Source organism: Heliangelus exortis, chromosome 1, assembly GCF_036169615.1.
Source record: "Heliangelus exortis chromosome 1, bHelExo1.hap1, whole genome shotgun sequence".
Lineage (NCBI taxonomy): Eukaryota > Metazoa > Chordata > Aves > Apodiformes > Trochilidae > Heliangelus > Heliangelus exortis.
The window spans coordinates 88,180,871-88,197,692 of NC_092422.1; the positions used below are offsets into that span (position 1 = coordinate 88,180,871).

The 16,822-nt window shown below is 40.9% G+C and overlaps 1 protein-coding gene across 1 annotated transcript in view; it reads left to right on the forward strand.

Moving 5' to 3' along the window:
- The first annotated feature begins 11,419 nt into the window (after positions 1 to 11,419).
- DSCAM (DS cell adhesion molecule) overlaps positions 11,420 to 16,822 on the forward strand; it is a 450,058-nt gene continuing 444,655 nt past the window's right edge. The window contains exon 1 of the mRNA XM_071752599.1: positions 11,420 to 12,065. Coding sequence (XP_071608700.1) covers positions 12,023 to 12,065 — 43 coding nt within the window. The 5' untranslated portion in view covers positions 11,420 to 12,022. The remainder of the gene's footprint in view (positions 12,066 to 16,822) is intronic.

Below are 16,822 nucleotides of genomic sequence, written 5' to 3' on the forward strand. Positions count from 1 at the left end.
GTCGCGGGTGTTTGCCTGTCGGGTTGGACGCGTCGCGGTGGCTGCGAGCAGCCGTGAGGAGAAGGGCAAAGATTGCTCTGCAGTAATTTCAGCTCGCTTACCTAGCGAAGTGACAGCCCGTAAGTTAACGCTATTTCTACGAACAGCAGGACAACCTTCGCGGGAGGTCGGCACTAAGGACGTTTCCTTTCCTTCCCCTTCCCTCCCTCCCTTCCCCCCCCCTCCACCTCTCCCGTACCAATTTGGGAAAAGACCACTTTCTTCTGAAACAGAAGCAAAACCTAACTCTATCCCATTTCTCACCCTGCATAGGAAATGAAACTATTATCTACGGCATTTGGAAGGTCTCAGTTTGTTGTCTCCTGTGTGTTTAAAAGGTTGTCAGTGCTAGCTGTATGTGTTATTTCTGGTGGCTTCTATCTAACAGTTTCCTATTAAGGCTTATATAAATATATTTTCCCTTAAACTGGATTTAGAAATAGGTTTTAAAAATATTTATTGCACTCTTGTATTGGGTACAAGAAATGACTGGGGCAGATTTCCGAGGCATGGAGGAAAATTCCGTTACATGATTAAGAAGTATTGACTTCGTAAGAGTTCATCTCTTCATAGTTACTGCTGAAGATAAATGAGATCTTCCTTACCTCTCCCCTCCTCCCATCTTGTAAAGCTTGTTTGGGGGAATCTGATTATTATTTATGTGAAAATTCTGTAACACTTCATCTGGACGTATACATGTAGGCATTTTGCCATTTTCCCACAAAGCTTTGCCAACTCCCATCAGTCATGACCTGAAACAGCTGCTGATCACTTTTGAAAACTCCGAATGCAGAGATGTGTGTGTGCCATGGTCTATAATAATTATCTGTTAGGGCTTAAAGAGAGATTGCCAGACTTTTTTTTCTATGTATTGGGAAGAAAATAAAAATACAGAAATGAAAACTTAGCAAACCTGTCCTTAGAATAGTAGATATAGATCATGGCATGTGCATTAAATCTATTTGAAAAATAGCAATTGAATTTAATGACAAATGTGAACATCCTGTAAGTTTCTTCTGTTACAAACTAGCAGTAAATCCAAATTTCATATGGAAAAAAGAAAATTAAACTTATGGTTTTCTTATTCTCATACAATTTGGCTGTACTAGTTAATAAACTGTGTTGAAATTTTGAACTTATGCAGCTGAAGATTCAAATGTACTGAATTCGGCTTTTTACAAAAGCGGAAAACTCAATTAACTTTTGATCAGCCCTTACTTATATGAAAGTTAGTGAAACTCATGGAATACCTTTCCAACAGTAACTGAAATGAGGACAAGCAGATCAGGAGGACAATACAGCATTCAGTCAAGTGAAATCAAATACTTGTTTTATATCATATTGGAGTATTGATTATATACCTTGCTCCCAAGGAATACTTTCTTACCTCAGAATCTAGCATTTTTCTTTGGGCTATTTTTTTTTTTTTTAATAACCCCAGTTTGGTGGAAAAGCTTCTTGATGTGTTTATTGACTTGCAACTAATAAAGCATAACTTTTTGGGTTTTATATCCATGCCTTGGGTAAAAGCAGGGAGGCCAAAACAGTAAAAACTTAGTCTCCCAAGATTGCTGTGTAATACAGGCAATGTTATGCAAGACAGGTGTATCTTTTCAAGACTTCGAGCTTAGCATTCAGCTGAAAAAATACTTGAAGCCCACTGTGTTCTGGTCATATAATTTAAAAGAAAGAGTTAGCAGAAACAGACAGCATCCGGAAATATACGACAGAAGTAGGAATGATTCTGTGTGAGAGGAATAGGAGGTGGGGAGAGAGGAAACAGTATGCTTAAGGAAGAGATGAATCAGCAAGAATGTGATAACTCTGTATAAAACAGGATGTATGAAACAGACATCCCTATTTGCTCTGGATACAAACATTGTCATTCTGTGCCTTGTGTCAAACACCAGAGTCCTCCCTTCCATATGACTGTGGCCTGCATGCTGCCTTTGAATCTCAAGGGGGGGGGGGGGGGTGACATGGGGATTCTTTTTGTCTGTAGTTTGAAAGAACTGTTCCGGAGTAGTGGAGAAAATGCATTTTCAGCCTAGTTCCCACTCCTCTAACTGCAGCCTTTTCCAGGTAAGGCAGGGAAGCTCTTTTTACTTGCTCATTTTGTCTCTTGCAAAGATTGTATTTATGCTGTGTGCTTAGTAGCAGTCACTTTATAAGCACTCAAACTCAGAGAAAACCCAACTGTGGTAACTGTTAGTAAATGCATAATTTTTAAATGAGCCACCATTATCTAAAAAAAAATGTTGGTGGTAAAGAGGGTGCTTTTGACAGGTGGCTATATTAAAAAATCAAATAAGCAAACAAAACAACCCTCAAGGGAAATAAACCAGAAATACCACAGCACCCGTCTGCATTGGACCTGGGTCAGCTTTTCTGTGGAGAATGAAGCCAGTGGTTTTCCCACATAATCTATGAGACTGACCTTGGAAGATCTAGTCCAATCTCACTGTCCAATACATAGTAAATTATTACAGCAGGTTGCTCAGGACCATGTCTTGTTAGGTTTTGAATACCTCCAAGGATGAAGACTTGGCATCCCTGTGGGCAATCTGTGCCAGTATTAGACCACTCTCATTGTAGAAAGAAACTCAATTATATATATATATGTATATATATAAATCTTGTTTACATGAAGCTTCTTGCTGTCTGTGTCCATTGCCTTTTGTCTTTTCGCTGGAAGGTTCAGGCCGTATCTTCTTTGTACCATCCCTTTAGGTATTTTATTAAGATCTCTCTGAGCCTTTTCCAGGCTAAACAGTCCCAGTTTGCTGAGCTTTTCCTCATGCACCAGAATCTCCAATCCCTTAACCATCCTTCAGTAGGCTCACTCCAGTATCCCTGCACCTTTCTTGGACTGAGGAGCCCAGAACTAGTACACAGTACTCCAGATGTGGTGTCACCAGTGATGACACGACAATCGTGATATTTCTGCTTTGATAAGAGTGCAATGTACTGCTGTCATTATGTTTCCTCAGCCTTTCACTTCACTGTGAAACCCTTCACTGGACAGGATATCCCATTACTTCTCTGTCCCATGTTTCTTTCCTTTAAAGTCCTTCATAGCACTGCCCTACCAAGCTTCTCCCATGAAGTACCTGGAATAACTTTCCATCTTCAACCAGCACATCAGTTTCCACTTGTTTACCAAACTTACAGTCAAGTACTTTCCTGCTCTTGTATAAGAATTTCCTCCCAAAAACCCAAGATCTCCATTACCTGCCTTCAAATCCTGCCTGTGGGCTTGCTGTTATTTAAATACTCGGCAACAGTTGGCTGCTATGGACATTGCTCATCACACTTAATTTAAAGTGTTTACAGCACGAATCACTTTAGTTTCTCCACATAATAAATGGACAGAGAGGAACAGGGACTTCCAGGGTGCAACTTTTGTTCTACTTTGGACAGCCACTTTAAGATGAAAGAACTAATCCCTTAAACATGCTTACTCCTCTGTTATGACTAATAATGGGGACCTAGATATCTGGCTGAGAGAGGGAGACTTGTCTATTTTATAAACTTTTGTGTTACTCTGCATGACTTGAAAGGCATGAAGAATGTATCTATCCTATCTGTGAACAATTTGCACTAGTAAAATTTATGTTCTGTACTCAAAAGTAAATGTAAATGCAGTTTCCTTCACAGGGTTTTGTTTCTTCTGTCTGCAAATGGGAAAAATGATAGCTTATAGAAAATGCACTATGGAGTCAAAATTATCTGTACAATGATGTGTAGAAACACAGCTTCTTGGTGATCTGTGATAATGTGTGGGCAGGCAAGAAAGGGCTAATGAAAAGGGGGGAATCACAAATAATTTTTGTAATTACACTTGAAAAAGTCCATTTGAACCAGGGCAGAGGCAGACCACTGCAAGGAGACCACTCCACATCCCTGGAGATATTTAAAAAGAGACTGGATGTGGCACTCAATGCCATGGTCTGGTAACTGCAGCGGGAGTGGATCAAGGGTTGGACTTGATCTCTGAGGTCCCTTCCAACCCAGCCAATTCTATGATTCTAAGGAATCAGTTGCCGTATTTGGTGAGAGCTGTGCTGTGGTTCTTGACTGTGTGGAGCTGGCTTAGTGGTAGATCATCCTTGCAGAGAAGGGCTTGGGATCCCTGAGGTCACCGTCTATGAAAGTCTTTCCAGTGTATGTGGTCTGAATCTTTGTGCTGTCAGAAGTTCTTATTTTTGTATTTTCCATCCCCTCTCCTGCTTGGTCCCTCTTGACCAAAATACCTCTTGCTTAAAGCTTTTGTGGAGATTTCCTCCTCTGACACCATGACATTCCTTCAAATGCTTATGACCTCACAGAATAACCTTTGTCATTAAATGGGAACAAGACTTTTATATGGGAATAATACAGAAGCTGCACTTGTTGCCCAGAGAATCCGTGTGATATGAAGGAAAAAAATTCTGATACATTGTGCGTGTTTCTCTCTCATGCGAACAATGATGTACCAGAAGGTACACCACTGATGCAGATGTGTGAACAAGGAAGGCCTGGCTTTACTTTGTATTCCCAAGTCTTGGGGCAGCCTATCAGGAGAACCTATGACAGCCTGCTGCTGTTCTTGCTGTATTATCCATGACAACAAGTTGGCAAAGAAAGTGTTCCTTACGGTTCTCCCTGTTACACCCTCCTTGTGGAGCTGACTGGAGCTCATGATTCAAGAAAACGCTTGTGGCCAAATCCCCTCACAAAATCCCCACCCACACCTCAGTGGAAGCAGGAAGAAAGGCAGATGGAAGGGCTACTCTTGTCCCACACGAGCCAATGCAATTTATACCTGTTTCTTTTCCCCATTTTAATGCCCCCTTCCCGCAGAAGGCTGTTGCTTGGCAACCCCACCTCCTTGCTCCACCGCTGCTCTGCTGCTCTGCTGCTCCCCTTGGCCTCCTCCTTTGCACAGGGCTTGGGAAGAGCCACACTTCCCTGTGTTCCCAGCAGCCTGCGAGCAGAGGCATCACCTCTTCATCAGGGCTTGGAAGCAGCTGGGAGCCCTGCAAGGGAGATGGGAGTACAGAGCATGCTGTGTGTTGTCTGAGACATGGCAAGCTCTGGTCTTGCTGGTGACTCTGGCCAGGGGGGTATTGGCTTCCAAATAGTTCAATTCTTCTTTCATTTATGTAGTTGCTATTTGTTGTAAGCCACGGACATCCTGAGCAGGTAATAGAGAGCAAAATTTGGCTCAGGACCAGGAATAACCTTCTTCCCACATAATTACAGTACTTAATGGATTGTGCTGTAACAATTATTAAAGAAAGGTCTGCAGAGCTTTGAAACCATCATTCATTTTTCAAAAAAAAAAACCCTGTTGAAGCTATGTTATTTCTTCAAATTTCCTTTTCCCCAGCCCTTCTTTTTAATAAGCAGCAGCTATGTATATGTATACATGCCCATATCCAAGCCCAGAGCAGCCCTGGATCACTTGTTAAAAGGCTCTGACTCCTAATCCAAATAATAGAAAATCAGATTTAGAAATGAAATAGTATATTTGACTCAGCCTTTTCATGCTACAAAATTATGATATGTACTGTGCGACATAGCTATGCCTATGATTTCAATATATGTAATTCATTCCATCATATCTTGTTTAAAATGATTAAAATAATTTAATGCTATAGTCTCTCATGTTTTGTCTTTATGCATACATCAGACGCACGAAGGGGTTTAGTTCATCTTATTTGGAGACTTTTAAATGGATATCTTCAGTGCCATAATGCTTGTATTTTATGTTATGCTACTTTCTCTTATGATAACCAATTAGCACCAAGAGAGGCCTTTCTGCCCTTCTGCAAGCCCAGATTTTCACCCAAGACAGCTGTCTGATATGTTCTGTGCTGTGATCCTACCCTTTATCTTCAGCTTTTTTATATGTTTTGTCCCCCCAGTCTTTTCTATGGTAGGAGCAAACTTGTCAGGATGCAGATGTGAAAATTTAAAAAATATTTTTCCTGGATTTGCCCCTCTGAGAGGGAATATTTTTCCTTCAGTTTAATCTCAGTTTTTTAAACAGCCAAGAATCTTGCCTTTTCTGCTAGTTTGCAAGGTGCAATGCAAACAAGAAGTCTACAGCACAAAAATAATAAATAATAATCACTGCCCTATCCTTTGATAATGTTGTTTTAAACAGAAAAATTTGTTATTTCCTGAAGAAAACATGAATCATATGCAGCATTGTAAAATTCTTTCAACAGACTGAATTTTCCCATGCATTACTATAACATGTTTTTCTAAGAAATATCTTTATCAGGTCCTCTGCTTCTTCTCTCTAACAAGTTTTGAACCTTCTGGCCAGTTTCAAACAATTGGTAATATGGGTGTAAAGTAGAACGTAGCTAAGTCATTGAATTTATGTCTGCGTAAGTACGTAAACATTCACCTGAGTAGAGACGAGTAATACCACTGAAGTTCTTGAAAACAGTGGAAAAATTAATAAATATCTGAAGATCTACTTCTGACCAAGGATCCAGAGGAAATTATTTTTTACTCTGATTTTGTGCTCACAGAACCTCCTGATGGGATAAGATTGCTTGTTTGTGTCTTCCAGGTGTTACCGAAACCCTAGGAACCAGCTGCAGAAGAAAAGAGTAACTTGAGGCAGGGGAAAAAAAAAAATCTCCATTTTATGCTTTAAGCTTGGTGTGTACTAAGCCATCTACACTGGTTTGAAAGCTGCTGCTTTAATTCATGAGCATATCAAGACTGAATGGTTAATTGTGTGTATATTGTAAGGACAGATCATGCAAGAGAGCACATTTTTTGCCAGATAGCAATATACTTGCACATTATTAGCTTAGAGAAGTCAATGGCTTCAGATGAAGTATAGGAAGCAAACTTGTGTTTGTGTCCCTTGTGTTTCGGGGGTGGCCTAGATAGGTATCAGTAGTATAGATATTTTGACAAGTAATTGCACACAGTTGTTTATATTTTCTTTGTCCATCTTAGGTAGTCCCTACTTCATATTAATAAAAAGAGCATTTCAACTCATTATCTTCATAATGGTACGTACAGAACTAGAAATTGCTTTGGAATTCTTAAGTGACTCATGCAAAATATTTAATTTTTGCATCTTGTTCTGATAATAAAGGCTGTCTGTCAGCTTACAGATACAAGCATTAGGCTTGGTAGCCAGTGAATATCAGCAGGTTTAGCAATTGGTTTTGACAAGCATTCAATTTTTATCTGGATCTCTCCACTTTCAAATTGGGCATGAAGTCATGTGAGGAAAACCTGTTCTCACAAGGCTCTTGATTCTTCTGTTTCCTCTTGATTCTCCTGTTTCCAGACTGATGGAAAGTACTGAAAAGCTTTTCCACTTCTGCTTCTCTTCCCTTCTTAACCACTGGCCCCTCCACCGTTCATCGAGTTTATCTTTCTTCCTTATGGCTGCAGCAACAACACTTTAGTTTATCTGAAAATTTGAAAAGTTGTCATCTTCAGCATTAAAACAATTTGATTCAGAAAGAAGATTGAAAAGATGTGATTCACAGGAGTTGAGATCTGAATGCATTGGGCTTGGATTTATTTCAACTGAATACACAACATTTTGACATGACTATTCTTTGCATATTTTCATTAAAAGTGGAAAAAAATAATTGCTTACTGAAATGTTCCAGGTTTTCTTTCATTACTGTTCTTGTCTCAAGGTTGTATGCTTCTGCTTTGGTTTTAAGCTAACTGGGGCTATGACTCCCTTCCCAGCAGAATGGAAAACATTGCTAAATCTTACTAAAATGAAAATCATAACTAAATTTACAACAAAAGGTAGTTTACTTACATGAGAGTCCCTAGAAATTATCTTTGTGTAGTCTATAAACTAATAAACAATATTATTCTTTCAAATAACATTACTGAAAGAACGTAGTCAGGAAGACTATGATCAAGGAAGGAGGTCAATAATGAGGAGACAGAGAATTATTTAGAAACCGAGGGATGAATGAGCCAAGGTATCATCTCTTCCAAAAACTGGGCTGATCAGTAATATAGATTCTGGTTTCACACATGTTCATTTTTTATTATTTTTTTTTCCCCAGTCTTCTGACTGTTGAGAACTTCCTCTTTCACCATGTTTTCTCTTCACTTCCTCTCTGCTTCCCTCCCATTCTTTCTTCCCTCAGGTACTTTTTAAACCATTTTCAAAGCTGAAATTGCAAATGAGATTTTTGCATCCTGAATGACAATGAAGGGCTCTGTTTGAATGGTTGAATACTTCAGTGGCAGATATTTGACTGAGTTCCCTAAAGCCCAAAGCCTATGAAACCATCCATGATCTGAAAAGAACCAATTACTGCTCCTGCTCCCAGCCCAGTCTCTTCTTGGAAGATTCCTTTGTTTTCTAAAGTCCAAATCAATGTAGACTTATTGCAGACAGGATATTTTATCTTTTTGTTTGAAAAAACAACTTTAAGAACTTTCCTGCAAGATTGCTTATGGAAGTTATAGACCAGATACTTCACCTTCCAATATTGGAATGTGAAATATTCAACCAGTTGGATCACTGTAACCTACTTAATTTTAGCAGAGGGATTTTGCTTCCATCTTTTACCAGGTGTATTGTTCTGCATCGGTCATTTCTTGTGTGTCTGCTCTCTTAATATGAGAGTATGATGTATACACATTGCAATATTGGTTTACAGACCTGGCCATTTAACACTTTTTGTATGTGCTACACTGCAAGCTGATGGCTGGGTGCATTGTTGTCTGACTGGTCATGCTTAGCAGTATTTCTGTAATTCATGGGAGTAGCTCAGGGGACAAATTGAATGTGTATGTGGCCAAAACTGTCAGGAAGTATATTGATGTTCTGGATGTTCGATTGGAATCAGATGGTTCAAATGAATTGGGGTTCCTGTGAGGTCCTAACAGAGAAGTCTTCTGCTTTTGCTTCCTGCAGTATAATGTAATCTGAAACATTAAGTGTTTGAGATAAATTTAGGGTAGCCATCAGCTGGGGTGTACTGTTGCCATATCTCTGTTAACTTCACAGATCTTCCTCAAAGTTTGTGTGGTAGCTGCACATCAGCCTGGTACAGTAAACAACTACAAGATCTAAACCCAGTTTAAAGACTTAATTTAAGCCTGTTTTAAGATGGTTTACCCTTAATCACAGCTACTGTAATAGCTGCAGAGGATATATTTTTCCAGAGAAGATAGAATTATGTTCAAACTCTAACTGAGATATCTTGCTGGAAAACAATTGTTTGTTTATTATTTATTTATTCATTTATAAGGAAGAATTAAATCATTTCCAGCCGCTTAATCTAGAAAATTCTATACTAATAAAACAAAGGGGAAAAAAGCATAAAAGGGGATCCTCCTTGTTTGATGACCTCAACGAGTCTTGCTTGCAGTTGAAGTTTGGTAGTGCTTGATTTTTCAGACTTGAAAAATAGCATTCTCACTGATTTAATGTACTCTGAGTGGAAGTCATCATACAGTCTTGTTTCTTCACAATAAACAGATTGTTTAATTTAGGTTTCAGTCAAGTCATTCACTGAGCAGCAAAACCAGTGAACCCTATTTTCATGCAAAATTGTGTTCTGCCTTGCCCTCCCTTCCTTAAATCTAGCTAAAGATTGTGATTTTACTGCCTAGTTGGCTGGCTGTTGCTAACAAAGGTTATATACCCACTGAAAGTTTGTCCCTTGCCTTTTGGTGCAAATTGAGGGCTTACTCTTTCTGTCTATAGCTGCTGCTTTTTTTCAAAATAAAGTGAATTGCACAGAAACTTACTTAAGACTGCTATAAATGAAATAGAAACTTGTTAAGGGCTTCCAGAGTTATGTAGGTGAGCAAAGGAAGTAGAAAGGTATAAGATGGCATATTTATTCTATGTGGTATTGCGTTGTATCTATGAAGACCCAGATATGTTTCAGGCTTCAAAATGGGAAACAAAGCAATTCTGAAAGAGCTGCCTAAACAAATCTGTCATGAACTCATGAACTTCTCCAAAATGCTCTCAAATGAATACTTAGGCATTTCTGCTAGTCACTAGCTCTCTTCTAAATAAAGACACTAAACTATTGTCATTTTTAGCAGAACTTTGCTCCCAATAAAACCAGATTTCCTTCCTCTTTTTCCCCTCCCCCGTTTTTTTTCCCCCCCACCCTCAAGACACTTGTACTTCTCTTTATTTTTCTTTAATAGCATCAGATGCTATTTTCCACTGAACTTCCCTGGTTACTCATGTCTTTTCTTAAGGGCAACCATGAGCAGTGAGTCCCCGCCCAATATTGGTCTCATCTCTCCTACTTTCAATCTACTGGCTGATGCTCCAGCCAAAAAGGGTTGCAGGGAACTAAGCACTTTCTTTTACTGTGCTTTGGTTGCAGCATCGGTTTTATCAAGAATTAGAATGAATGGCCTTATAAAATGCTTCGGGAGTGCATTTTGGTCTGTTCCATATGGCTTTAGAAACATCTTCAGATATGTTATTCTCTGTCCAGCAGTGCTGCTGAGCTTTCTGCACAAGTTAATCCCAGTGCCTTTTGGGGGGATGTTCTTTCTTGGGTTTCATTACAGTGCAGAAGACTGAGTGTTGGAAGGATGGCAATGTCTGCCTTTATCTTTTTTTTTTTTTTTTTTTTTTTAATTGTCTTGTGAGGACCCCCCCCCCAGTGAAATGATCCTGTTTGGTGTTTGGTACCACACTGGGGATTTTGTAGGTTGAGATTCCTTATTGCTTTGTTGTGTTTGCTTTTCATCTTTTCATCTTACAGCTTAAATTCAGAGTTGCCCTAATGCTGTTATGTATTTCACAATATTGATTTTTTTTTTTTTTTGCTGCCTTCATTTAATATTTTTTCTGTCTTTTTTTTTTTTTTTTTTTTTTTTTTTTTTTTTTTTTTGTGCAACCACCACAACATAGATGTGAAGAAAGAATAGATGCAGAAAATGCTTTTGGTTAGAGTTTGGTTACAGAGACTGTAATTTACTCTTTTAGTACAGGAGGAAAGAATTTGTTACCACAGAAAAAGGACCACATGAAAGGCCAAATAGTATCTGGAGCTGCGTAAGCACTGGGAAATGTAGATATATGTATTATTTCTTCTTTCAGGTTCCTAGTCAATTATTTGACGAGCTCACTTGTCTAGGCTGTGACCTTCCAGAAGGCCCCCTCCTCCAGTCCCCCCACACGACTTGTCAACACATTAGTCATACACAACTCAGCTGATGCCAAACGGACGCAGTTCAGCCAACTATTGAGAGGCAGGATATTCTGCTGCCTTCTTCTATTGGTCTCGGTTTTTTCCACTGTGGAGACTTTGTGGTGCTTTAAGACGGCGGAGGGCTGGGAGCGAGCAGGGGCCGTGTCTGGGCTCGGCGCTGCCCGGGGCTGGGCCGGCAGGCAGGGGAGGTCGGCAGCGAGAGGGACGAGTGGGAGCAGAGCTGCGGGAGAGGGAAGATGTGCCCGCCCGCTCGCCCGCCCGCCGCCGGGCCGAGGGGAGGTGTGCGAGTGAGTGAGTGAGTGAGCGAGCGAGTGAGTGAGTGAGGAGCCGGCTGGCCGCGGCTCGGGGCTGGCCGCTGCCAGGGATGCTCCTGTGCTGGCGGCGGAGGACCGTGTCACCTGTAGCCCTGCCCCCGGCAACCTGCGGGCGCCTCCCTGAGCCGAGGACACACCTGGGCGCCGCGCACCCGCCCCCCGCCCCCGCCGCCGGCCGCCTCTTCCCCCGCCCGAGAGCCGGGCGGCGAGTGTCGGCGGAGCCGCGGGGCTGCAGGCGGGGCTGAGCGCTCGCTGGGCGGACGAGCGGCCCCGCAGGCTCCGAGCAGGCACCAGCCGGGCGAGCGAGGGAGCGAACGAGCGAGCGAGCAAGAGAGAGAGAGAGAGCCGGGAGAGCAGAGAGAGAGGCGAGGAGGGAGGCGGCGGCCGGACCCGCTGCGCGCTGCCTGGCAGCTCCGGCCCGGCCGTGGGCGCGGCGGGCGAGGGCGAGCCCGGAGCGGGGAGCGGGGGAGCGGCGGGGGCATGTGGATGTTGGCCGTCGCCTTGCTCCACAGCATCTCGCATGGTGAGCGCTGCCGGGCCCCGCCGCGGGGCTCCTTCCCTCTCTCTCTCTCCTTCCCTCCCTCTCTCCCCTCCTTCCTTTTCCTCACCTCGGGAAGGGGAGCGGGTCGCGGGTTTTGTGCCTTTTGTGTTTCGAGCGTCGCGGTGGCTGCGAGCAGCCGTGAGGAGAAGGGCAAAGATTGCTCTGCAATCACTGAAACTCGCTTACCTAGCGAAGTGACAGCCCGTCACCTAGCCACGTTACTGTATGTCTGTCTCGTTCGGAATAAGTGCTCGGAGACTAGGGGATAGAGGTGCTTTTTCTTTCTTAGCTGGGAAAGTATAGAATTTTTGCTAAGTGAGTCTGAGTACGCGAGGAAAATTTGAAGGGCTTTCATCCTAAGCGTTTGCACTGAGATCACTGAGATGTTCCTTTTTTTTTTTTTTTTTTTTTTTTTTTGTTTCCATTCGCACTCTCCTTTCACCTAAAAAATTAAAAAAATATATTTAAGAAATAATATTTGAAAAATTATTTGCTTTTCATTATTTCACTAAAATGGTACCTGCTGTGTATTTTCCCCTCATTTATGTAAAAATATGCACGGATAACCATTACATCATCTGAAAATGTTGAAGAGTCAGTCAATTATAAAGTTAGGAAGGAGAAATTAGAGTGGCGATAGAACAAGGGTAAATCTTTTTTTTTTTCCCCTCTTCATTCTTCTAACTCTTTGATTGACAAACGTTTATTGTAGTTTCTGGATTTTTGTACTAGTGGATAGGGGTAATTTAGAACATTCAGATATATGTGACTGAAAAACATGTCATATGTGAAAATATGTTGAAATCACATAATTTTTATTAGAATGCATATTAACCTTGCAATTTTAAGGACAGAAAACTAGTTATGCTGTACTCTGGTATTCTAGCTCTTCTGTTATATTGCCTCCCTCTTCTCAGATCTGAGAATGTAAAATTGCCTGTAATAGTGTTGTAGCCTGATAGTTAAATCAGAAAGATTAAACACACAATTCTCAGAAAAGGCAAAGCAGGTAGAATAGGAAAATGTTTACTGTATTGAATGATTGTGAGAGAAGCACAGGGCAAAGTGTAAGATTTTCCTGGAAGATACAAATAATTGTATTCTCCCTCTAGCAGAGGGAGAATGAGGGATGAATGCTGGATGAGAGTCCCTTCACATATGCTTAGGTATATGCTGGATGAGAAAATATATTGACAGGCATGGCCAGTCCAGTGTGAGTAGCTGGACAGATCATAAATTAGGAGGTGAATCTTGGGTCTGTATTTAGAGCTATCTTAAAACAGTTTCATCTTCTGAGCACCACAAAATGAAAAACTCTTGAAAAACCACAAACTATCAACTTCGAGATTTTGTATTTCTTCTAGCAGCAAGACAACTGCAACAAGTTCTAATGTTAAGAATGTGTTTGTTTACTGATTGATTTATTTGTTTATTTATGACAGGCAGCATTGTGCTTTTGTATCCTCTTCAGCCAGACACCTCGGAGGAAGAGATTTTCTGTTAGTAAGACAGGCAGAATCAGCCTGGAAGTACATGCTCTTACCACCATTGTTTGTTTAAAACTAGATTTGTAAAGGAAAGGACTATTTCTTTCCAGAATTCTCTTCTTTTAAGGAAGAATAAGAACCACATATTTTTTTCTATTATACTGATGCTATAAATTTTATGTTCTAAGTCAGTCTTCTTTCCATGGGTTTTTGAAGAACAGAATAATTTTTGCTTTATGAGGCTGAAATACTATTAGAATCGCTTTCATTTATTCCTTGATCTATGAAGTCAGTAGCAATTTCACTTTCAATATCCATGTGTTTTTTGGGTCACAGTCAAATGTGGATTGGTATCCCAAAGGTTTTTCTAGTTCTGATAGTATAACATGTACATGATAGATGCATCTGCATAGATTTTTGTACTGCCACACAGCAACTTCTGTATATTTATGAATCTAGATCATGAAAATGAAATGTTTTTGTGCATAGTAGTATTTTAAGATGAGAGCATCCTAGAAATATGTAGAGGATAGTTCGATGAGTCTTTGCAACTTGAGAAATGTGTTTGGTTTTGGCATCATACTTGATGTCAAAATGCATATGTATTTAGGATCTCTTTAAAGGAAAGTTTTGAAAATGGTACCTACCTTCATGTTAAGACTGAACATCATTCTATTTATTAGTAACACTTTCTTGGACTATTAGAGTCAAGTTGGAGAGTAGTACTTTTAAAGGATTTCAGATTTTAATGCAGTGTCATATCTGATATTCATGTTCTTGAAGGAAATTACTGCATATATAAATCGATATGTCATGTACACATCTATTTTCATTATTCTATCTATATGTCTGAACTCCATTGAGTGTAGGCAGTATTCTTTTATGACTATACCTGGAGACTGGGGGGGCTGGCTATTAAAGGATGCTTGGATTCTGTTGTTGCTTTTTCTGATGCCCTTATGGAACTATTCTACAGTTACTTAAAACACAACCACAAGTATGGGTTTTTTTCATTTATGTGTTACATCTCATTCTAATTTTAACTTTTAAAATGTGTAAGGTTGTTAATATCTGTTCTTTTAGTGTTTGTTTTTTGGTTTGGGTTTTTTTTTTTTTTTTTTTTGAGAAATAGCTTAGAAAATAAACCCACACATTATGTGTTTAACCCTGTAGTTGTTGTTTAGAGCTAAATTTCTGTTGAAGATAATAGAAACCATTTGAATAACAATAGCAATAATGGCCCCTGTATTTCCCTACAGTCACTCAGCACAAATACATTTTGTCAAATTAGATAAGAGCGGTGTCACTGGGTAGGCTTTATGTTTGTGAAATAGCTTCCTCTGGGGACAATGAAATACTGACATGCTGTTACATCAAATTAGTATTTCTGAGTCCTGAAACAAAACCTTCACAAACACCTCGCTGAAGTTTTGTAGATTTTGCAAAGGCTTTACATTCTCGTTGCTGGGAGTTTCTTAAAAATACAGGTAACCCTTAAGCATAAATTCATTGCTGTCGTAGTGGGACGATACAGAGATCAGTGGGAGCTCTGCAGCTAGATTCACCACTTTGAAAGCCTGAGTCATGCAGTTACAATCCTGAGCAACACTTCTGGGCTACCTTCACGGTTACTGTATCTGTACAATCCTCCATGTTACTATACCTAAGTATTCCAGAAGCAAGGATGTAAAATTAACAGTGAAAGTCTCTTGTTGTAATTAGTAAGGGGGTATTTCAGTAACTGCAAGTGGAGGAGAGAGACGCTAGGGAAGCTGTGAGGGGAGGATGGCCTCCTACAAAATCCTGACTCTTTATTGTAATGACTGTGGTAAAAGTTATTTCAGAATTAGGATGCTTGTTTTCAGGAATGGTCTTTCAGTATCATTTAGTCTCAGGTGTAGGTATGCTGAACCCATTTGCAGAGTTCTCTCTTGATGCATTTCTTACATGCCTTTGTCCATAGATGTTTTGCTGAAATCATGGAGCATCGGGAGGTATCCAGTACAGTACAGATAAAACTAAAAATAAATTTTCACTAAAATTATTTCCTGTTTGAATCATTTTCCTGCACTGTGTATCTATCAAGATGGGTTTTAGCAGCATATTGGAGATTGAGGAGCATACTGAACTGAGTGCAGAGGTTATGCTCCAGACAAGAATGAGTAGTGAAAGCAGAGGTGGTACTAATGACACTCTCCAAAGAAAATGGTGACTCTCAATGCTGGAGTTAAAACATTTAAGGACCAGAGAAAACTTCTCCGGCTGTAGAAACACGTTATAATACATGCATAGCTTATCTGCAATTACGTAACCAAATCCTTACCTTAGAAAGTTTAATGCATGTGCAGAAAGCATTTAGTTTGCTTCATGTTTGTCGATGGCACAGTGCAGCCGATAATGTTTGCAACCTGCTGTTACTCAAGCTATGAATAACCATTAATTAATCACAAGATGCCAAGCAGAGAAAAATTGTTACACCTAAGCAGTGAGAGCACGCCGGAAATCTCCTTTTCCTTTTCAAAAGAAGCGTTTCTCCTCAGCAAAGGGTGTACCGGAGCCCAGGTTTCGGGGCCGGCCAGCCGGGCTTCTCCCCGGCCGGGGTTCCCTCCCCCCGGAGCGGGCAGCGCACGCCGCTGCTTGCGCGGCACCGGGAGCCGGGGCCACCGACACTAGTGGGCAGCAAACCCCGCGGGTCTCGCCACCGCTCCGAGCAGCCGGAGGAGGAGGCATTTGGTGTCTGCGTTTGTGTACCAGTGATGGCTAAATTGTAACGGGTGGACGCTGCATCTTCTCCCGTCGCACAGAGCAGCGGGGGTGTGTGAGGATGAAGGGGTTTTGGGGCACGGTTTGAAGGGTGGCTGAGCTCTCCACGAGCAGTAAAAACAAACCCGTAACCCCTGTCGTTGGAATAGCTGGCAGCTCTGCGCTGTGATTTCAGTGGCATCTTTTCAGTGCTGCTGCATCTGGAAGAGTTCAGAAATTGATTTGAATTGTGTTTGGGCTTCAGTAAACTTTTGTCTTGTATTGTACCAGTAAACCGAATTATTCGGGAAAATCTTCTGGGCTTTGAGTAGCTCATCCGGAAAGTTCCTCCAGCTCATGCACTGTGCAGGGCTCTGGTTACAGGAGCAGCTGGGCTCAGGTTGGACCTCAACATTTTCTGTCTTTGCATGGATGAATGTCTTGAATATGCTGCTCTCGCATGTGCAGGAGTTGTTTGGGGAAATAATCTCCTTTACCTATTTAAAAAAC